This window comes from Echinops telfairi, unplaced genomic scaffold (genome assembly GCF_000313985.2).
Source record: "Echinops telfairi isolate 266 unplaced genomic scaffold, ASM31398v2 ScPeMD7_3533;HRSCAF=4204_0, whole genome shotgun sequence".
NCBI classification, from domain to species: domain Eukaryota; kingdom Metazoa; phylum Chordata; class Mammalia; order Afrosoricida; family Tenrecidae; genus Echinops; species Echinops telfairi.
Genome location: NW_022107431.1, coordinates 97,900,689 through 97,925,037, shown reverse-complemented (window position 1 = coordinate 97,925,037; position 24,349 = coordinate 97,900,689). Strand labels below are relative to the sequence as shown.

At 41.6% G+C, this 24,349-nt stretch overlaps 1 protein-coding gene across 1 annotated transcript; it reads right to left on the bottom strand.

Moving 5' to 3' along the window:
- Nucleotides 1-19,632: 19,632 nt before the first annotated feature.
- Nucleotides 19,633-24,062, bottom strand: HTR1B (5-hydroxytryptamine receptor 1B). Its single transcript, XM_045294478.1, has one exon. It carries the CDS (start codon nucleotides 23,852-23,854, stop codon nucleotides 22,673-22,675), a length of 1,182 nt encoding a protein of 393 aa, XP_045150413.1. The 5' UTR covers nucleotides 23,855-24,062; the 3' UTR covers nucleotides 19,633-22,672.
- Between the last annotated feature and the right edge of the window lie 287 nt (nucleotides 24,063-24,349).

Genomic DNA, 24,349 nt, shown 5'->3' with positions numbered 1-24,349 from the left:
TTATAAGTGAACATCTGAAAAAATGGTCATAAAAAATCTAATGGGCAAAATATAAATATTATAACAAATTACCTTTATTTTAGCTAGCTCTTTCTTCCTTAACATGTAATAATTTTTAAAATTCTTACTGTTTAGTACTCTTACAAATTCTTCAATGATTTTGTCACAGTTAAATTGCCAAACAATCACTACTTCTATATATAAAAGGATAATGAACTAAGTCTTTCTTGAATCACTGCTGTGTGCTAAGTGTTTTTGAGGGTTTTTTTTAGGGATGAAACTTAATGTTCTCTTGTGCAGTTAGTAATAATTAAATTTAGGAATATGCACAAACAATTTCAACATTGGGAAGTATGCATTATATTTTTTCTTCTATCATGGAATCATAATACACTTACAGGAGTAAAAATTGTCTTTTGATTTTCTAAACAGTTCTCATTTAAGAATGAAAATGTACTTATCCATTAAGGTTTGTACTTAAGTTACTGGTATAAGCTAACATTCCTTGTTCATTAGGGATATTCACATTGTTTAAAAAGGAAATAAAACTTCAGATATTTCACACTTCCTTTCACTCAGATTTCAAGTGTATCGGTGATGATACAATGTGTGGTTCTACAAAGCTTGTCTTTGACATCCAAGGATACATCTGGAGAACGTTTGCCATTTTTTTCTTTCTAATATTCATGCAATGGGAAGTGCTTAATAATTCATATTGAGCAGACTTCATTTATCATGCGTACAAAAATGTCAGAATCTTTTCTTACATAATGCAAATGCTCGGCTAAGTGCTGGTAGAGATCTGTGCATGTATTTGTACTTCTTCTGAATCTTAGGGAGGCTTCCCTCACCCAATGAAAATGCTGCTATGGCATTACTCCATTAACACCACAATCAATACATACTTCAGTGTTTGCATTTTGTTGGTGATGTTTTTAGCTTCTCTTTGTCAGTATTTCCTTTCAGTGTCTGATCTTTAGAAATACCAGGGTGTTTCACAAAGTTTATGGAAAAAACTCATTCTCTCTCAATCCCATGATTCCACAAAGTTTTTAAACGATTCCTCATATTTTCTAAGGCATTTAGAACCTAAAGAAATGTTTCTAGCACAGCACTAGTTGCTACAGCATGAACTACCCAGAGCGTATTAGAAAGACATTTTAATACTGGAATCATTGCCTAAATATGTTTTAAGAACTGCCCATTAAGCAGAGGTGACAAAATAATGTGCAGAGCAACTGACCAGTAGATAAATAATTATCTTCTTTCAGAAAATAACATACCATGCTATGTTGTACAAGATTAAGTGAATGTGTAGCACATAGTATGTAAATGACATATTCATTGCATGCTATAATTTTCAATTACATGCCCTTATCATGCGATAACATATTGGCAGCATTGTCATAGGACTCGCCTCTAGACTCAGAAAAATCAGTTTCATAAACTTCACACAAATAGTGAAGCACTTGATTGCAGTTTCCCCACTGATATGATTTTTTAAGGCAATAACTGTGATAAATCACTTGACAGGTTTCCATCTATTGAAGATAGATGCCTCAAACAATACTTAGCTGATCTATATAAGAACAATAAGTAGAAACTACAAACTGAAGTAGTGAATGATCCTTATTTTACTAAAAATAGTTCATTAAACATTAATAATTGTTTTTTTATTAATTTTTTACAAGACTAACAAATACTGTATGAAATCACAGACGTTTTTGTTAAATAAAATCATGAAAGTGGGAAAGCAGTGTCTCTCGATGTGTCCTCCCTCCTGGTCTATACATTTCTGAAGATGGTATTTCCATCTCTTAACCCGTCCCCCCAAAATGCTGCACTCTTCAATTTATACCATATCAAAAATTTTGGCATTCTCAAGGGACTCAAATAATTTTCCTTTTAATGGTGAAAAAGAAGTCTGAAGGAGCTAGATCAAGGATGGAGGGTGGATGGGGTCAAGTTTCCCAATAAGTTTCTTGTGTGACAGGGTTTGCTACCCTCAAAGAATGAGCAGCTACCTTATCATGATGGCAAATCCTTCCTTGGCACAAATTTCCTGGTTTTGTTTTGTTTTTTAATGCAATTTTCTATTTTCTTAAAATTTCTTTCTAATAAGCCTCCCTGGCTTTCTTTTGTCCTTTAAGAAAGTATATTAAAATTACTTCTTTAGAGTCACACAAAAAAACAGACACCATAACTTTATGAGCTGATCTGGCTGCCTTGACATTAACTGGCCCACTGGGTCCCCTTGGAAGCGGTCTTATTGTGGAGAAGCTCTAATGACTTCAAGGAAATTATATACTTAGAGAACTTGGTCACAGACATCCACTGATGACAGAGACACCTTTGGCATGGAATACATCTACATCTACAGGTACATGAATTGGGAAACTAGTAGCAATACTTTTTACCTTCCCTTGTACTCATTGGGTTATACTGGCCTTCATTACAGTATTTTGAGATTTGACTTGCTAAAAATAGATCAAACTGAAAAATGAGTTCAAATCCCCAGCCCTACCCCCTCTTGTGATTTTTCTTTTAGGAGGCCCCAACCCCTTCATTTATGGCTCAGTGTGATAGTTGATTTTCAGAGATGGTTGGTGACAGCAACGATGAGATGCAAAATGGCTTTCCAATACTGACATCCTCAATTTCTTTATTCCTGTTTCCAGTTCATGAGTCAAATCAAAATCGTGTCCTGGTTTAAAATATGACAATATGCAATCTCAGTGAACTGAACTATTTTCACATTTTTATCAATCATATTCCTGTTTCATCAATAGCTGAATTCATTCATAGAAAATCAAGAATTAAATGATTTAGGATTGCATAGGTTGCAAACAAAACAGTGTACAGAGTTGACTGACGGAGAGTGCATTAGCCACTCTTAATTTTCACCATTATCTGTGCATCCTAGAAGTGCATTCTGGGTGCAGAATCTTGTTTATTTACCATCCAAAAATTTTTTACTCAAATTTTTCACTGTGATGCTGGCAACCACTTGACTCTCTTTCAACACAAAAATTTTCATTACGAGAAGAAAGATGATCGCATAAAACCAAGTCTGTATTTCTGCTAGATATGGAGTCTGGAGATAGGACATTTTTTTATTCAGAAATATTTTCACTTTTTACACCATCACCATGATAGTTAGGTTTTCTGTCATGTTGTCTGGGTCAGGATCTATAGTAATGTGGCAGTTAAGGTCTACTATGCATAAAATACATTACATCACACCATGTGATCGACTCTGTAATGAGATCCTGTGAGCGAGCAGTCTATCAGTTGTAATAAAATTAGGGGTGGAGTGCAACCCCCTAACTCAAGTCACAGACGATGCAACTGAAGGATATTGCCTGATAGCCATGGGCTACTTCATATGTAAGTGGTTGCTGTGGGGTAGCTAGCTTGCTTCTTGTTGGGTCTAAACCCTATACCTGGCTTGTAGATATCCAGTTCTTTGAACTGAAGACAACAGTCACCATATTGCCTGCTGACCCTGACAGCTAACAGATGCCAACCATCTGACCTGCTATCTCACCTGTCATCTGACCTGCCGACCTTGGATTCATCTGCTTCAGCATCCATCAGCTTCCGGGCTTCCGGCTTTATTTTTCTATTTCCGGGTTGGTCTTCTTCCTTCCTGGTTTGTCCACTCCCCAGTGACTTGAGTCAGGAAAAGCTTCCAGGTTAACACCTCACCCAGGGATTTGAATCAGACTGGACTTATCTGCTTCTACAATTGTATGAGCCGGTTTTGTACTATAATTTTCTTTCTTCATTGGTTTTGCCTCTCCAGAGAACTCAATCATCATTATTCTGTTTACTGTAAAGGAGCTCAGAAAGCCTTGGCATAAAGAGATCCTGCTGCTAAATATGGAGGCCAGACTCCATTATACTCTGTTCTGTGTGCTACTTATTTTGAACTGACTTTCAAAGCCAGTCAGGAAGCTTCTGTCACCTTTGCGTAATCTATACGCCAGAAATTATCTCCAGTATTTTTACAGTATTAGCCTTCTTTTAGTGATAACACAACGAGATTGAATAACTTGTCTTCCCTCATACACCAATAATAAGAAGAAAACAAGATTTTTGGAATCTGAAAACTCAAAGTTCCATAGTCTTTAGAAATTGAAAGGACCCTCAGTGGAGTAGTAGATTATGCATTGGGTTGCTAATCACAGTCAAGAGTTGAAACCCACCAGCTACTCCACAGGAGCAAGTTGAGGCTTTCTGCCTCTGTAAAGCTTTACAGCCTCAGAAGCTCTGTATGGGGTCATTATGAGTTGTGACAGATTTGATGTCAGTGAATTATTGCAGCATGAAAGTTGCTCACACAATTGTAAAAGTGGGTAAATACAATCTAGCTCAAATTCATAGATCAGATGTTAATCTAGAGCAGCGGTTCCCAATCTGTGGGTCATGACCCCTTCGGGGGTCGAAAGACCCTTTCACAGGGGTCGCCCAATTCATAACAGTAGCAAAATCACTGTTATGAAGTAGCAACGAAAATAATTTTATGGTTGGGGGTCACCACAACATGAGGAACTGTATGAAAGGGTCATGGCTTTAGGAAGGTTGAGAACCACTGATCTAGCGGCTTCTCTTGATTCACATTGCTCAGGGGTCAAGCTTTTGAGACATAACATCAATCCTGTCTCTCACAACAATTTAAAAATTATTTGAGAGCCATAATTACATTCTTACAAACAAATGAAATCATTGTCTGAATAATATCCTTTAAAAATCCTCAATTTTACTCCAGATCCACATGTACGTACCAAAGTACAGCATATGCCTCAGAGCCCTGACACAGCTATTGTGGCTGACAAACCAGGAAGAAGAACGTTGCAGTAGGAAGACCATGGCTAGTGGATGCAGTGATAGATGGATCCAAGGTCCGTAAGCCAAGCTTGTTGTAGAATAAAATGAATCCAAGATTGGCAGGGCAGCTGGTAGGCTGTTTTAAGGTCCAGGTTGGGAGGTAAAATGATGGGTTTTGATTCGAGTCCAAAGAACCAGAGCTCAATAAGCCAGATGCAGGGGCTGAATCCAACAAGAAGCAAATACTCTCCACAGCGTCTACTTCTCTAGAAATTGGGCCACACCTCCAAGGACACTTCTTCCAGGCTGTGACCTGACTAAGGGGATTATGCCCTACCTGAACCCTCATACAACTGCTTGGTTGCTCACATCAGATCTCAGCATGAAGCTGATTACATTATATTAGATTAGATTCTAAGAGATTACTAGCTCTAACCACAGACAATCCTGATGCAGCCAAGTTGACACAAAACTTAACTCTCACAAATGGCCTGGTATGTTTTGTCTAAATAGAAGAAAGCCACCACCCAGTAAGCACCAATGTTATTTCTGGACCAAGCATTTCTATATAGAAATTGGCTTAATCTTCCTAACAAACATCTGTTAATGGGGAACATAACATGGGAGAGAAACTAATGCTCAATAAGGTTGAGATAACACAATTGACAAATGGCAAAGTTGAATTTAGCCAAGGATGGTGTATGTCCGAGTTCCAATTCTAAATTTACTAGTTTTTGTTATGCATGTTCTGTTTCTAAACAAATTAGTAATAACAAAGATACTGTGAGAATTCCCTTCTCAAAGGACTCCAAGCTTGAACTTTCCACTATTCAAACCATGAAATTAAAAAACAATCTCCTTTATATTAGTAACTTTGCTCAATAATCAAACCAAGAAAATCCAACTTAAAAAACCTGTATGGGCTGAGTGAATGATGAGTCATGTCGAGCAGAGGACAAAATAGAGGGACACTTCAGTCTAAGTGCCACTCTTGCTCAGACAATATAAAGTGCTTGTGTTAGTGCCTTAAAATGTTCATCATTGTGCTCTTTGTTTGCACTTTACTTGCATAAAATAGCATAACCATGTCTCCAAATAAATTTTGGGATTCTAGTAAAGATAAGAGGAAAATTGTGAGAACTATCATATTGTTAAAAAAAGAAATCATTGTGAAATTTGAATAATATTGCCACTTGTCTGATTAGGCTAAATCTACACTATCAACATTTTTGAAAAAATAAAATATGATTAAAGTGGCAAAGGTAATGGAAGGCATGAAATCATCAACCATGACATAAAGAACCCAGACCATCAAATAGGTTGAAAAGCTACTGTTAATTTGGGTAAATCAGAACCAATCCACTGGCAATGCCACATCCAAGACAGTGATATGCAGGAAGACTCATAGCCTCCGTAGTGATTTAAAGTTCCGGAAAAAAATAATTTCTAAGTATAATGTTGGGGCTTCACAACCAATTATTTGGTTTTCCATTATTTCTTATAGGAAAAATATGTTCAGTTCTCAAAATTTTTGGTGTTCAAACATGAAGTTGGAATGAATTGAGTTTGACAACTGAAGTATCACAGTATAGGCACACAAAAAAACCATTTTGAGGAGAATTTTCTCTTATTTTTAGTTTTTTTGTTTTCATTCAAAATGGAAGAGATTTTGTACATTATTTTATAATTTTTCAATCTTTAGTGTAGAGCTTAAATTCTGAGCACTAAGTTTTTGGACAGCTACAATGTACAATACACCACTTGCCTATGGTGGACCACATACGTACAACAATGGGCTCAAGCAGAAACAATTAGAAGGATGGCACAGTCCAGGGCAGTGTTTCATTCTGTTGAGCACAAGGTCGTTATGGGTAGGAATTGACCCGATGGCATACTGTGGTGGCTTATGTGTTGCTGTGATGCTGGAAGTCATGTATGGTATGTCAAATGCCAGTAGGGACACGCACAGCAGACAGGCTGCAGCCGTGCTTCCAGAGTAAAAACAGACAAGGAAGAAGGACTCAACTCTGCAATTTGGAAGAAGGAGCCACTGAAAGCCTAATGCACAGCTCTGAAACATTGCCATATACTGAAGGCCAATGGATGGAAGCAGAACACTGTTGGAGCTAGTGCTGGAGGATAGAACCCTGAGGTCAGAGGGCACTTGGAAGGTGACTGAGGAGGAGGTGCTTTTTCCAATGGGGAGCCAACCATGGTGGCGTGAATGGAGGAAAGCCTGGAAGAGGAGAAACTTCAGGGTCTTCATTTGCTTATGGGGCAAGATTCAAGGTAAGGAGAAGCAGCTACGAAATCTTGCTAATGATTTGAATTTGGAATGTGTGAAGTATGCATCTAGAAAAATTAGAAATGGTCAAAAATGAGTGGAATGCATGAAGATCCATGTCCTGGGCATTCGTGAGCTGAAATGGACTGGTATTGTTCATTTTGAATCAGAAAATCATGATTTACTATACTAGGACTAACACAATAAAGAGGAATGGAGTGGCATTCATTGTCAAAAAAAAAAAAAAAGACATTGCAAAATCATTGCAAAAAAAAAAAAAGACATTGCAGAGCAAAAAGATAGCATTTTAGCTATCTGCTTTCAAGGGAACCCAATCAATACAATTATTATTCAAATTTATGCACCAAACACCAAAGCTAGGAGTGAAGAAACTGAAGAATTCTATCAATGTCTTCAGCCTGAAATTGATCAAACATGTGATCGAGATGCATTGAAATTTATTGGAGATTGGGATATGAAAATTGGAAGAACAGAAGAAGGAGCAGTAATTGTAACATACGGACATGGTGATAGAAATGAAGCTGGAGATGGCATACAGAAATTTACAGTACAACCACCGTTCATAGCAAATACGTTTTTTCAACAACACAAAATGTAACTATACACAAGACCTTTTCCAGATGGATTACACAGAAATCAAACTGATTATATCTGTGGGATGAGAGCCTAGTGAAGCTCCATATCTAAAACCAGGCCCGTGTCTGACTGTGGAAAATACCACCAATTTTCCATATGTAAGTTCAGGACAAAGCCAAAGAAAATGAAACCAAGTCCATGAGAGCAAAAAGATGACGTGTGTTCTTTCCCACCCTAATTCCTAGAACATCTCAAGAACATATTTGATATATTTAACATTAATGACAGAAGATTCAACAAGCTATGTGAAGACATCATTCATGAAGAAAGAAACAACTTAAAAGGACAGGAAATAACGAACAGGTAACAGCGGATGTCAGAAGAGCTATGGCAAGGCATTTGACTGCAGATCATATCAAACTATGGATAACCTTGAGGAGAATAGGAATTCCAGAACACCTCATTGTGCTCCTGCAGAACTTGTATGTGCATCAAGAGACAGGTGTGCAAACAGAACAAAGGCATACTGCATGGTTCAAAATCAGGAAAGGTCTATGTCAGGGTTGCATCATCTCACCATCTCTGTTTAGTCTGGGTTGACTAGAGAAATAAATCCAGGACACTCCTATGTGTATAAGAAGAGTTGTACATAAAAAAAGTAATTGCATATTGAGAAAACGTCCCAGCTCAGTCCAGATTAAGTCCATAAATCTGATATTACCCCATATGTTGATTCTAGTCCATAAATTCCTCTTTAGACTCATGCAGCCATACAATGATGCTGACTGCAGGAAGATCACAGCCCAGTGGGTAGAAAGTCTTGTGGATCAAGTGGTGGTAGAAGCATCTCAGTGCTGGCATGGGTCTCCACGTGGCTCCTCCAGCTCCAAGGCTCTGGCTGCCATCAGCCTGTCTCCATGTGGCTTGTCAATAGGAATGTCTCCCAGAAAGTATGTGTATATCCCACCTGCAGCAAGCTATTTATATTCTTAGCATCTCCAAATGAGGTCATCAAGCTGTGACCTGATTGACAGGCTAGACTCCACACCTCCACAAGTTGACACTAGATTATGTAACTACCACAGACCACCACCCCTTGTCAGCTTGAGACTTACACAACTCTTTAGCCATACATAATTTTTAACAAAACAATAATAAAATCATATCAGTACCTAACAGGATGAAAGCAAAAAGCATACAATTTAATATGTGCCAAAGCCTCATTTAAGCATACTATTCTAGAAGTGACCAAAGCAAAAATATTCTATACTTATGTGAACACATATACCTTAATCCTATAATCCTATGAATATTTTCCAGCACCTATGAAAGTTTGTAAGCCAACTGCTTCATGCCTTTATCTTCCCCATTTTGGGTACCCAATTTCTATACTGCCCACTTACATCAACCCAGTGCTCTGAGGAGACAATCATATTCTTTGGCACGAAGAATCTTCATTCCAGTTGGAACCTTGTGAAGTCCACATCCATAAGCAAAATCAAATCAGGACAGGCCATCCATAAAGTCAGTAGCAATATGCATCAGCTCACCAGCTCAAATATCATCTCTTCATCTGATCAAGTTCTGGCCAACTCAATGTGGGCTGCCTCACTTAGCCTCCCCAGAGTGCCCATTGGCTGCTCTTGCCTTTAGACCATGGGGCCCATCACAAATTCTCAACACACCTGGCCCCCTTGGGCTAGGTCCTCAACTTCAGCCCAGTCAACTCGCCTAGTTCTTCTTCTAGTTCCTATAAACCAGGTTCTAGTTCCTGTAAACCAGTCTTCTCCTCTAGTTGCTGTAAGCTAGGTTCACGTGTCAGTGGCCAGACTCAACCCATTTTTTTATGGCTGCATTTCTCCCACTTCCACTCAACAAGTGGATCCAGGTGGTCGGTCACCTAGCAAACATTGCAGCCTGCCTACAGGCTTCCTTTACGTTCACTCCTAGAGAGAAGTTCACTTCATGGTTCCAGATTTTTTTCCCCAACCTCAAGCACAAACCACTAGTTCAAAATTCAAAGGAGTTCCTCTCCCCCACCCCTCATCTGTCAACAGACCCCTAGGCAAGCCCTTTAGAATGCAAATGTCCTAAGTACTCCAAATAACTGGGTGGGGCTTATCTTTTCGGAGCCTTCTTTGCAGGCTTGTTCTAACCTATTTAAAGATTCAAATTTTAATGGCTGAAAGCAAGGCTTACAAACTCTCTAGTTTCATACTTCTCAATAATCATTTCTATCAATCATTATATCATCAATAATAAGCAGAAGAAATCAGTATAAATAAAGTAGAATCAGATACTAATCTCAATTATTAAAACAGTCACGTTCAATCATTATTTAGCTTATCTTAATCCTTATCTAAACTATTCCATTGATATAAAATATGGGATAGGCCTCTGACAGCACCAAGCCAGAGCCAGGCTTGCCATCTGCCATTTTGACCTTCTGTCAGTCATTTTCACTAAGCTCTCTGAGAAATTAGGGGTAATTTTAGCCCATGACCTCAAAATATACATTAACAACATTCATTTTCCTCATTTCACACGGGAATAACCAAAGACAATTTCTAGGAACCAAAACTTTTAATTCCCATATTCATTCCAGAAAACAACACGGTGAACTGCATGGCCATATCTGACCTCTGGCTAGCCAAAGAAGAAAAACTGCCATGTGGCAGAGGTCAAACAAGCATCCACTCTCCAACTTCTTGATTTGTTTCTCTAGTACCCCACTAGTACCCCACATCCAAGGAATCATGTTGACAAAAAAAAAAAATCAAGGACACTCATATGTGTATGAGAGAATTTTATATATAAAAGCAATTGTATATTGAGAAAACATTCCAGCCCACTCCATACCAAATCCGTAAGTCCAATATTATCCCATATATTGATACTAGTCCATAAATTCCTCTTTAGAATCACACAGCAATGCAATGATGTTGAAAGCAGGAAGATCGCAGCACAGTGGGTGGACAGTCTTTTGGATCCAGTGGTGGTAGAAGCATCTCAGCGCTGGCAAGGGTCTCCATGTGGCTCCTCCAGCTCCTCCATCAATCTGTCTCCATGTGGCTTGTCAACAGGAATATCTCCCAGGGAATGTGTGTGTATCCCATCTACAGTGAGCTATTTATCTCCTTAGCATCTCCAAATGTGGTTATCAAGCTGCGACTTGATTGACAGGCTAGACTCTACCCCTCCACAAGTTGACACCAGACTCTGTAATGACAACACCACCTTACTTCAATCTGTATGCTAAAAAAATCATCAATGAAACTGGATTATATGACAAAGAATGTGGCATCAGTATTGGAGGAAGTTTAACAACGTGTGATATTCGGATGACACAAACCTTCCTTGCTAAAAGTGAAGACTCGATGCATTTTCTGAGGAAGATCAAAGATTGCAGTCTTCAGTATGGATTATTACTCAATATAAAGAAAACTTGAATCCTCACAACTGAACCAATAGGTAACATTAGGATAAATGGAGAAAAGGTTGAAGTTGTCAAGGATTTTGTTTTGCTTGGATCCAAAATCAATGCTCATGGAAACAGCAGTCAAGGGATCAAAAGATGAGTTGCATTAGGTAAATCTGATACACACGACCTCTTTAAAGTATTGAAAAACAGTGTTGTTACTTTGAGGACTAACAAGTGCCTGAACCAGGCCATGGCATTTTCCATTGCCCCATATGCATAGGAAAGTTGGACACTGAATAAGGAAGAGAGAAGAAGAATCGATGCATTTGAAATGTGGTGCTGAATTCTGAAAGCGCCATGGACTGCCAAACGAATACACAAGTCTGTCTTGGAAGAGGTATAGGCAGAATGCTCCATGGAGGCAAGGCTGGCAAGGCTTCATCGTCCTTACTCTGGACATTCTGTCACGAGAAACCAGTTCCTGGAGAAAGACATCATGCTCAGTAAAGTGAACGGACATCGAAAAAGAGTAAGGTACCAGAAGAGGTAGATTGTCACAGTGACTGCAACAGTGGGCTCAGGCACAGGTACAATGTGAGGATGGACCAGAACCGGGCAGTGTTCCATTCTGCTGTAAGTAGAGGATCGCTATGAGTCAAAAATGACTCAATAGTACCATATAACCCAACCAATGTACAGAGGAACCCATCCATCCATTTTGAGTCTCCCCATGGATTCAGCTTCCATTGAATTCTTCCTGATCATCAATTGGCAAAGTGAGTAGCCTTGCCTTCAAGCAGAGCACCTGAGAAAGTGGTTTACCATCACTTCCCTAGCTATTCCACTGAGGGGTGGCCTGGTTCTTCAGGACTTTCCTGGATGTGCCCTTAATAGAAATTGGGGTACTAGGGTTTCCCAGTCATGGATCATATCCTGAACACCTTGGTGGGAGGGCTCTGAACCGAACTGATATGCCCTTCTATCATGTTTAGTGTAAGTGTTCAAATCATAGACCCATTTCTGTTCTCGTGGTCCTGCTTGAAACTGTGATTTACTGATTTGCTTCCAAACATGCATTTGTGACAGTTTACCTTTCAATCCCATCTCCCATTTTAGCAGTCAGTTCCCTGTCAATCCCTGGATGCCATTATGTTGTGCCCACGGTCTTCCTAATCAGGATGAATTGCCTTAGCCCAGCTTTGTCTTTCTTAAGACTTACTTAATATTCTCTATAAATCATATTTGAAATTTGGGATATCTTTTGCCCCTTTCAACATTGTAAATTATTTTTTAAATAACTTGTCTACATGCTTTGGTTTTAAGTCAGTTTTGTTATTATTTCTAATTTTCTCTTCGAAAGTTATACTAATTTTTCTTGCTTGTGTTGGTATTTTAAGAAGAAATGGGAAGACTTGAAAACCTTTTGCGAAGAGAGGTTGTACTTATAATATTTTTAAGAGAAATAATAACCATTAATTTAAAAGCTGTATCTATGTGATAAAAGTTCTTCAAAGTCCCAAGTGCCTAAATGTTATAGCTATATAACTCCCAGTAACTTCCCCAAAAAGGAAAATTCTCATGTCATGCATTACTCATCAAAGCAGAACATCTATATTTAACATTGCCATATCCAGCCATTTAAATGTACATATTCACTCTCCTAGGAAAGTCAGGGGAACCATGGCAGGTGCTCTAGTTAGTAATGGTGGTAGTTGGTCAGGGAGGGAGAAAGTGGGGAGCAAGGCAAGAGGGAAACCTGTGTCCTTTAGATAGACCTTTGTACTTAGAATTAAATTTCTACAGTTCTAGTCTACTTTAATGCTTCGGATTAGAATTTGGACAATGATATTCTGAATGACTATGTGAAACATATAATCATACAGTTTCCTTTCAAAATCTGAATATGAGTTACTCAAATAGTGCTATTACCATAACTGTCACAGCTACAGAACTGGGTGAAATTCTTGTAACCGCTACTGCATGAAGATGATGATCATAATAGCAAACATAATACCTATCTCGTGATAGTGTCGTGATGATTCAGTGGAGGGAGGGGGGCTAGTTACAATGTTTGATACAAAGCAAACTCACGGCCATCGAGATGATTCTGACACACAGCGATCGTAAGGGTTTTGAAGACTGGCTCTCGGGGGAGTAGAAAGCCTCCTCTTTCTCAAAGTGGCTGGTAGTTTTGAGCTGCTAACCTTGTAGTGCTCATTTCTGCTTCTACCTCCATCCCCTTTAAAATAAGGCAGTTGCTTTCCCCACAATGTGGCCATTCAAAGTACCGTATTTACACATGGAGGCAATGAGAGACTTGAAAGTTTGTTCTGTTGCGTAAAATGAACACCGACTGAGACACTGACACTATGCATTTAACTTGAAATACCTAAGTAAGACATGAAAATGAAGTAACTTAACGGAAGTAGGAGTCATTGACGCATTCCCAACCTAAGTTTGGGAAAGTCAACCGTTCCAGTTATATGGGTAGGACACAAGATATTGCTGAGCATTTATCATTAATAATTTAAATTGCTTTCACTAAAAAAAATACTTAAGAAATATTTGGGGAATAAAATATGAGGAAGGAGTTTCTCATGCAATAAAAAGCTTCTGGATCGCTGTCAAAGGACATTGTCTCAAAACACAGTGTGAATTCAATATTATGGATGGAAAGTTCACCTTTCGCCTTTGATAAAATAATTACTTGTGCTTATGAAGGGAACCTTGGCTGTCCAGTAGTTAAGATGCTTGGCTGCTAACCAAAAGTTGATGGTTCCAAATCATCAGCGGCTCCAAGAAAGAAAGATCTGGCAATCTGCTTCCAGAAAGACTCCAGCCTGGATAAGCCAGCCGATACGGTGGTTCGATGCTCTTCCACCGGGTCTCCCTGAGCTGCAATGAGTCTGAACCAACATGGTGGTGAGTGGTTGGTCTGGTTTAGGGTTTACAAAAGATTCAATACTCACATGTGATTTAAATGTGCTGGAAGAAGGCATTCACGTGGATGCTAAGCTAGTTGTGTTATTTGCCATATGCTGGCAATTGTTTCTTGCTTTTGTAGATTTGTTTTTCCTTTTTCATTTCTGCTTCTTTTTAAGCAGAAGACAAAGCCATTATTTGGAAGTGATGTAAAGAAATGATTGAATCTAAGGGCCATGCTTTGCTGATTCAGATGCAGAAGTAGCTGTTAGTTTGGGGTAAGAGTGAGGAGTTGAAGCATCTGGGAGAAAGCATTTAAGGGGAACATTTAACAGCTGCTGAAGCTGGCATATGAATACCATGTAAACAAGCAAGGAAAACACAACCTTTTGTACCTTCAAAGGCACATTTTCTCATCTGCACAGTTTTTTACATATTTCATATTAGGGAATGCTTTCCTGTGGCTCCTTATTTCTCAATGTGTGGTTGGTCCATGGACACACTGACATCACCTGAGAACTTGTTAAGGTAGAATCTCATCCTCCACTCTTGAACTACTGAATCCATGTCTGCATTTTAACCAACTCACTATTACATTTTGAGAAGTACCACTGCAACATGGTAATAATAGTAAAAATGCAAATGTATTTTGTTTTCTGTTTAATTCAATGACCCCTTTTACACCCTCCTGTTCTGCATGTGCCAAGTATACTAAAGCTTTAGATGTGCATTCCCAGTGAGCTCACACATTAGAATTATGTAGATAAAATAATTTAGTCTGAAACAGAGGTCTGAGCAAATTTTTGTTTTATTTGTTTGTAAAACTCCCTTGGTGAATCTAATCTGTAGGCAAAGTTGAAAACAATTGGATCATCCCATTTATTTTATACCTGAAAACACAGTATTGTGTGTTCTTTTACCGTGTTACAGGGGGATGTGCAAGTGTTTGCCAAAGTTGGCTTTACACTGCGGCTTTTGAACTTCATTGTCTTACTCTTACGTTTTATAATGCAATGTTTGGACCTCATGGGGTAGCTGGTCCCCAGCTCCTCTCTGTATGATTGCTCCCACATCATTACTCTGTGGAAAAGCCTAGAGGGTCAGGTTAAAACGAGAGAGAGAAAGGAGGAGAGCGGACTCAAGGGCATGAAGGTCAGGCAAGACGGGGATGGAAAGATGCAGGGTCATTTAGCTGTCAAAGTATTGTTGAGAGGCACAGTGGAATCAGGTTTTCATCCTGGTGACCTCATGTGATACACAGTTTTCCAGACGCAGTCCTTACAGGAGCAGATTTCCAAGCTCTTCTTCTGAGCAAAGGCGCCAAGAAGAACAGTCAAGCTCAATGCTACTGGGTTGATTCTGACTCATAGCAACCGGGAGGGCAGAGTAGAACTAGTTACCTTTGTGGGTTTTCTGAGACTGGGACTTTCATGGGAGTAGAATGGCCCATCTTTTTCTTGAGGACCACTTGGTGGTTTCGAATGGCTGCCCTTGTGGTCAGCACTACACCAGCAGAGGTTCAAAACCCATCAACTTTTAGATGAGCAGGCAAGTGCTTAACCAGTGCACCACCAGAACTCCTGCCATAAAACTGATTCCCCAGACAAATATTTCAGTGCAGCGCTGAACTCGCTCATGTTACTTAGAAACAAGGTAATGTTGATGAATGACAGAGGCAGTCAAAAGCCTGTACACATCCTCACACCCAGATTAGCAAATGGACCTAGATGATCCGAGCATGTGTGCTTAACAAAAAGCACATTTGATATAGCTCCGCCTTGACTAAGCAATCCACTCGTTATGGGCTGCTCTAGCACGGCTTTCCCAAGTGTGCACACGGTGTGCACATTGGTGTGAGCAGGAGGTCGCTTGGAATCTGTTTCTCCCCATGCAGGGCGGCCAATGAGAGGCTGACATGGGGAAGGTTCCAACAGAGTCACAGAGGATGTGAGTCATGTCGTCATGTTCATTTCGGCAAGCCAGGAGTGGATTTTTAAAAGCATTTACCATAAATGGATCCCGACATCACCATCTGTTCATGTTGGGGACAGGAGATAATATACGGCCATTCTTTATTTTATAAAGATTTCCAGGGAGTAACTTTGAAAAAGAGTGCTTCTATCTTCTGAAATGTGTACACATAAGTCAAAAGGAATGGGAATTTGGTTTTTGTGGTTGGTGGCGGTGGCGGTGGCGATGGTGGGTTTTTTTTTTTTCCCAAAAAACTATCCTTGAAATAGTGCTAAGCCACTCTATTTGTCAGTTGGCCCAACTCCAGGGACCAACTTTCAAGCAGCACTGACAATCCAAGTGTACAGCTGAGCTGCAGATGTTGACTTTGAAAGCCGAATTGAACTGACAGACATGTGAAATGGCACATAGGAAACTCCCCACGAGGGTCAAAGAAAATCCTGGGGAGCCATAGTTAGGAAATGGCAATGACTTAACCTCGTCTGTTTTTCCATTTTATATGATCTAGTTTCTGATACAGAAACTTAGCTTCAAGATCCTAAAGATTAGGCTCACATTTATAAATGCCTCTTTTTAATGCAAATGCCAAAATTAGAGACATGGAAATCTGCCTTCCCAGAAAAGCTGACATATGAGTACACCTTATTTCTGTGGAAAAGCAACCTTTCTTTAAATGGTAAATGACAAGCTGTAAGTGCCTTGCAGCTCCAGATGCATCACCCTTAAACTGGTGAAAAATTTTAAAAATAAAAACACAGTTGTAACAAACCATCATAGTTGTGGAAAATAAATAAATGTAAGTACATATTAGGGGGCCTTAAAATGTTCATGAAAACTTCCAGTATCTTTTCATTCCATTTCTATGAACTTTTTGAAGCCTCTTCGTAATTACTATCATTCTCATAAAAGCTCTCACTGCCACTGAGTCAGTTTCAACACATGGTGACCCTATCGGATAGGTTTTCCAAGAAGACTGTAAATCTTTATAGGAGTAGAAAATCTCAACTGTCTCAGGTAGCTGGTGGTTTCAAACAGCCAACCTTGTGGTTAGCAGCCCCACACGTAATCCACTATGCCATTAACTCATGGAGACAACACATCTGCAGAATAGAACTGTTCCCCATGGTTTTGAAAAGGCAGTCAGTCCTGTCCCTCAGGCGCTTCTCAATGGGTTCAAACCACTAACTTTATGGCTAATCGTTGAGGGCTTCATCATTTTAGGGCTACAGTACCAGGAACTCTTAAGTTAATAATTAGCTCCCTTAATTTTTAATATAAATTATTTTCATTTTAACCTTTCATTTTACCTCATGCTACATTAATCAAAATCACAATGTTTTAAAATATTAAGGTTTTAGCATTCTTCCAGGACTAGAGATGAATAAGAAAATGAACTGAATTTGCATATATGAAGAAAATGTTAATGGATTTTCTGCTTGCATTTGTAGTTTTGAAAAATCTGCTGTTTTAAGGCTGTGAGCAACCTTCCTCTCCTTCCCTCGGGTTCATGGATCATCGCTTTCACTGAGTTTAGAGAAGGTGAGACTACTTGCAGAGTCCGTGTTGACTGGTGTCTGCATCTACTAAAAAATTCAGAGGACTCTGCCCCCTGGTGGAAGGTTGAAGAATGGGTTTTGATGAAAGGTGCAGAAGCGTCAGGCCTTCCCTATCGGTTTCTTCCCTCCAGAAAACTAGCGCGTCACCGTTGAAAGTTTGTGCCTTCACTAATTATGTATTTACACTAACATTTTCCTTTTATATAATGTACAAATCCTGGGCCATCTACTCAACTCACCACAGGTAAAAAAGCATCATTTTAGAAAAACACATCATTCTTCTATGGCCATCATTACTTTACGTAGGTAAGGGGGCAAATGGAAATGGGATGCTGAGGAAAGAGGTCATGAGACAGGAAACACTGCACAGTGGAAGACAGCCATTCTTCTGTAAACATGGAGGAGAATTCAGACGTGAATAAGAGCGTGCCACATACGCTCACTATGAGTCGGAATCTATTGGATGGCAAGTTTTGGGGTGTGGGATTTATTTGTCTTTTAATAGCATTACTGAAGGACCTTATAGGTTAGGTTTCAGTTTGCTAATAAAAGGGTGGGCAGTTCAAACACACCAGGTGCTCCTTGGGAAAAAGATGAGGCTGTTGGCTCCCTTAAATCATTGACTGTAAAATTATGAGTCAGCATAGCTTACTGAGGAACTCTGGTCGCACAATGCTTAGGCACTCAGCTGCTAACCGAAAGGTCCGCTGTTCGATGCCATCAGCTGCTCTGTAAAGAGTCCTGAAGCAGGCCGGTATAGCTATGGCTAATGAAGTAGCACTGCCCCCAGAGGTTCCCCGAAGCTGGACTCTTCCCAGAAGCCAACTGCCACATCCTTCTGCCGTGGAGCAGTCGGTTTACATCCCTTTGGTTAGCAATGGAGGGGTAAGCACTGTGCCACGAGGGTCCTTTTGGAAACCCTTGGGGGAGGGGGGTGTCCATTCTGTCCTATAGGGAGGATACTGTGCATTGGAATTGGCTGGAAGGCAATAGACCTGGTTTGGGTTACAAAGTACTGGGTGCAAATTGTCAATGCACTTGACTGCTAAGTGAAAAGTTGGAGGTTTGAGCCTAACCAGAGCACTGTGGAAGGCTGGCCTAGCAACCTGCTTCAAAAATATTAGCTCCACTGAAAATCCTGCAGAGCTCAGTTCTACTCTGACACACTGGTGGTCACAAGAGTCAGCCTCGAGTAGATGGGGAAAAGGTAAGTGGTTTGTGGGGAACTAAATATATGGCGATTTTCTTTAAGTCCTTAGAGCTATTAACAACAACAGTAAGTATCTCTCCCGCTGTCTTTTGGCCTTTAGGACTAGAGTCACCTGCCCAGGAGAGTACGTGTGAACACCTGAAGGTCTCAGTTCCTTTTTGTCAAGTTTCTACCATCAGGCTAGTTTGGTCCAAACGCTCTCAAGTGGCCCACAGTTGATGCTTGCCACAGACTCCCTGTGTACTGAGGAGACAGTAGGAATCAATACCGAAGTGAAACTACTATGTGTTGAGTGCTTTCACAGGTGCAGGTTCTAACCCTTTGCAGTAAGTGTACTAAGGTGCACTTGGGAGGAAGAATCACACAGCCATCACATGTGCTATATGCAATTAAAACCTAGGACTCTGATACCAGACACCATCTTGGAGTGCCTGGTGTTCAAATTAGTCAGTCTCCTCTTCTCAGGTCTCCCCCAAATGTGTGCTTAACCCAGCTCCTTTTCCTTTTTGCTTTATTTTAAGCACCAATGGTACCTTGGAATCTTATGGCCATCACAGAGCCTACATATTCCAGGAATGCCCATTCAGAGAATCTTGAGATTGTGTGCCTAAAGTGACCATCTTTGAAAAAATGTGTCTTTCTAAATGCTTCCTACAGCTGTAAATGAAATACTCTAAATCATGTCAGTATGTGCCAGTCTTCTACAATATAATTTGTCATCAGATTCCTATGCTGACTCAACCTTCTGAACACACAACCCAGGTCCGCTCAATGAACCTTTTCATACTAATAGGATTAGAACCCATGCTTTTTAGAACACAAAAGACTTTATTTCATTATCTCTTAAATTTCATTTCCTATTACACAGTTGTTGGAAGGTGAAATACCAAAGGCAATTTTCAGTCACAGCAACGCCATCAAATACACATAATCTGAGATTTCAATACTTGAGTAAATTATAGTTCTTTTAGGGTTTCCTGATTAAAGAGAAAATTAAGGTCACAAAGGAGAAGTGAAGAATACTTTTCTGTAGGAAATTTGTTGAACTCAGTTACCATCCACCCATGGTGCAGTGTCCATTTTTCATAAAGGAAACTCTAAAATCCCTAGAAATGCAAGACAGTAGTGGTATCTCTGGATGAGTATACATTCATATATTTGTGTGATAATCTGTGCAATTAAGCACTGTGGAAAACTATCTTCATCACAGCCAATGAAACTAACTTTTCATTTCTGTCAAAGTTAATCATTTCCATCTTCCATTTTATGATCTGCAAAACAGCCAAGTGTCTAGTTTATAAAACAAACTATGCTATAGGTAGCTGTAACTGAAAAGGAGTTTAACAGTCTTAACTACATACTCCTGGGATGAATAATATACTTTGCATAATCATGTGCAATGCTGGAGGATGATTCTTGAGCTCTTAAAACTACAAGGTTTGCAAGCTTCTATTTCACACAATATGCTCCAAACTCTGATCAAGTCAGCCAAATATTCAAGCAAAAATTGGTATGGGTAATCTACAAAATGGCAAAGATCCTCTGGGACTAAAGTGTGCTTTACTAATATGAGGGAGGACACGGTCATTCCAGGTGCCCTGTAAGGAAAATATTCGTCATTGTTTCCATGTTTCCCCTCTCAGGCTCCTAGATATTGACTAAATTGCCTTGTAGACCCAAAGAAAACACAAATTGCATAAACAGAAGACAAACATATTAAAACACAACAAACACCGGGCTTTATGCACATTCCTACCAGTAGCAAGCTAGATTTCTCCATAGGAGAAATATCACAAGCAATGAATGAGTGCAGAAACTTGGGGGTCCAGGTGAAATACAGGATTAGCTAATGCTGAAAAGTTTATCTTATTCCAGTAGCAGGTATAAATGGTGATCAAAATTCCCTTTTGGTCCTTTGCTCACATTTGCACTTTTGAAAAGTATATTTTTAAGTCATTTCCCCAGAGCAGAACTCTGCCCAAGTAGGCAGGCTGTGTACTTTAGCTGAATACATCCATTGTCTGACAATTTGGACTGGGGAGATTCAAGCAGAGAAAGACTCCATTTTACAAAGACAACTTGCTTCTAGAGACAAAAGGTTATCAGGTGCAAGGAGCCACGCTGAAGAATGGGGTGTGGAGCTTCTCTGGAGATTAGGAGAGTACCTAATACACTGCATAAGACACTTTTTCCCCCTGTGCATATGATTCTTTGGGACTAGTGCTTTTATATATAGATAATGCTTCCCTTTTGCTTTTCATTTTTCAGGGGTAATCTTTCCCTGTACTGTGAAGTCCTCACAGTAAATTTCAGATAACACCCAAATCTTGGGTGCATCTCAGACAACATCTAAGTCTTGTTGAAATTTGAAAGGGCACGTACACTTGAAAATCTTTCCAATATTACACCCCTGAGGTGTCAAGTCAGTGACAAGGTGCAGAGGCTTCCCAAGTTTTCTGACTGCCTCGTAAACCTCAGGGTTTGTCCCAGGAGTCACAAGGAAAACAGGTGCAATGTTAGCGCTGCTGCACTTTTCTAAAGCTTTTGCACTGTCATTTTGTAAGTCTTTGTTCGTGCCCAACCTTCAACAGCCAGGAACTGAAACAGGTGCTATGTTTGGGTTTTGCTTTCATATACTTGTGAGGGCTTTGCCTGCATTGTCCAGATGAGAGCCGCTTCTCTTGGTTACGTTACATGTTAGCATACAAGGGAATTACAGATGGAGAGTGCAAAGGACTGTCAGGAAAAAGTCTCATGCATTGTAGATTGTTTTTTACAAGTCAAAATATACATTCTCCTAATGCCCTCCATTCCTAAGTCACATAAGAATCATTCCTATGTCACCGGTCTCCTTCACATTTCACTGACTTGGATAAGAAACAAATAAATGCTTCTCGTTGAAGAGCAGTATTTCTGTAAGATTAATCAATTTGCATGATTCCATTGGTAGCAGCTGTTTGGGCTGAGTCACCCAGCACACCCTCCATGTATGGTGATTTAAACGTGGAAAAGGACAGGCACATGAAGTTAGAAGGAGAAATAAAGCCATCAGCAGACTTTGGCACTAGCACACACCACGTCTTGTATGTGTTGTGAAAAATGTGGCTCAACAATCACTAATCAGGAATGGGAAAGGAAGAAATCTGCAGAAAACAATCAGAGGTGTTGGTTCTCAGTTAACTCTCCCCATCTACCATTCCGAACACCCACCCCACTCCATATCAATTGTCATAAAAACAGATTTAACATCAGGATTTTGTTGTTAATTCTTCGGGGTTTCTCTGCACCATCCAAGCCTCACTTAAGGTTTGAAGCCCCAAATCCACAAGCTCCTCCAACCAAGTTTAGATCAACGAAAACTGAAGATTGAGGGATGCCCAAGTAACTCTTCATAGGCGGAGTCGTAACACAAAGTTTCCCCGCAACAAAGGGAATTAAACATCTAGTTCAAGTAACTGCCAGGCTGCGTGTAGATCTGTCTCATCTGTAGGCGTCAGACAAGTCTAAGTACCACAGGCTCTAGAGGTCATCATCCATGCCACCAAAGCTGGACAAAGATCACCTTTCCATCAACTTACAAAGAGAGAGGCAGCCCCCCTTCAGATTGGTTGCTGCCAGGTCAGTGCTGAGCTGGAGGCTTGGGGGAGGCAAGGCGCCTCCTCCTTAGCAGGAAAGCCCTGCACTCCTTTGACCAGTTCTCCTTTCAGTGTTCTCTCTGTGGGGTGGGAGGCTGTCCTGGGGTCTCAGGATCCACTGCCCTGGCCCGGGAGAGACTCCTTCTGACCCAGTTAACAGTGAAAGAAGAGTCGACCTTACCTGCAGAAACCAGACCCAACAGGGTCCCCAAAGGCCACTTGGGCGACCCCACTGCAAATGACATGTCAACGTAGTATGCACTTAAAGCGGATTAGTTTGTGGAATGCTTGTTTGAAGTCCTCATTGGACATAGTGTAGATGATGGGGTTGATAAGGGAGTTGAGATAACCCAGCCATGTGAAGAAGTCAAAGATGGCCAGGTGGAACCAGCAGGCATCCTGGCAAATAGGCAACACCAGGGAGATGATGAAGAAGGGCAGCCAACACACAATAAACGCTCCCAGTATGATGCCCAGGGTCTTGGTGGCTTTGCGCTCCCTAGCGGCCATCAGTTTCTTCTTCTCCAGCAGGGCGTCGGAGACCCTCACTTTGACTTGGTTCACGTACACCGGAGACCCCGATTCGCTGGGCACGTCGGGGGCCCGCGAATTAATGGAGGTAACGGAGGATGTGGACCCAGGGGAGTCGGTTATCAGCTGGGCTCGGGTCAAGCGCTTGCCGGTGCGATTAGGCGTCTGTTTCAAAATCCGGGAGCGGGCTTCCACATAGATGCGGCCATAGAGGGCGATGAGGAGCAGGGTGGGGAAGTAGAAGGCGCCCACCGTGGAGTAGACGGTGTAGAGGATGTGGTCTGTGTTCACCACGCAGTCCGACACCTCCTCCTCGGCCTTGGCCTGGCGCCAGAAGAAGGGTGGCAGGGAGATGGAGATGGAGAAGACCCAGACCAGCGCGATCATGCCCGCTGCTCTCTTGGGAGTCCTTTTGGCCGAGTACTCCACCGCGTCCGTGATGGCCCAGTAACGGTCCAGCGCGATGACACAGAGGTGCAGGATGGAAGCGGTGCAACAGGTGATGTCCGACGACAGCCAGAAGTCGCACACCGCCTGGCCCAGCGTCCAGCGTCCGGTGACCGTGTACATGGTGCTGATCGGCATCACCAGGATAGACACGAGCAGGTCGGTGACCGCCAAGGAGGCGATCAAGTAGTTGGCTGGGGTGTGCAGTTTCCGGGTCCGGTACACAGTGGCAATCACGAAAGCGTTGGAAAGCGTGGTGGCTAAGGTGATCAGCGACAGCAGGATGACCAACAGCACTTTCCAGGGCAGCGCAACCGAGTCCTGGTAAATGTAGCCTTGGGCGCTGCAGTTGGGGGAGCGAGGGACGGAGAGGTTGGCCTCCTGAACCGCGGTCGCGGAGCCCGCAGGCGGCGGCACAGGCGGGGCGCACTGCGTGCCGGGCTCCTCCATGGCTCTCTGCCCTTGGCCAGGAGCACAGTTCTTAGGCACGGACCAGTGGGGCGGGAGCACGGAAGGACCTGGGAGCCCACCGCAGGTCTAGCCTTCTCCGTGGCTTATCCTCCATCCGTAGATCGCTCAAGGACTCCCCTTGCCCAGCTCCCGGGAGGCCACTGGAAGTCCTGGGCGCGGCAGCAGCCAAGGGCCGGCCGGCGCGTCCCCTGCACTTCCGTGCGCCCGGCGCAGTCGCTGCGTCTCCGGCGGCTCCTCTCCACGCCCCGTCCCCTCCTGGGCTGGGTCGGGACTGGCCCTCGGAGTCCCCTCCCGCTCCAGTTCCCAGGGAAGCCTCTCACGATGGGTGGGGGCGATGTTATTTGGGGAGGAGGCTGCGGCTAAGTGGGGTCTCTTACCCCAGTCGCTCGGGGCTGAGCGGCTCCCAAACCGGGACGCTCCGGGATCTGCAGACTCGGCCCGCAGGAGTTTCCCAGCTGTCGGGGCGAGAGCGGG

Coding starts and splice junctions, on each gene's coding strand:
- HTR1B (XM_045294478.1), bottom strand. CDS start 23,854: ATGGAGGAGCCCGGCACGCAGTGCGCCCCGCCTGTGCCGCCGCCTGCG.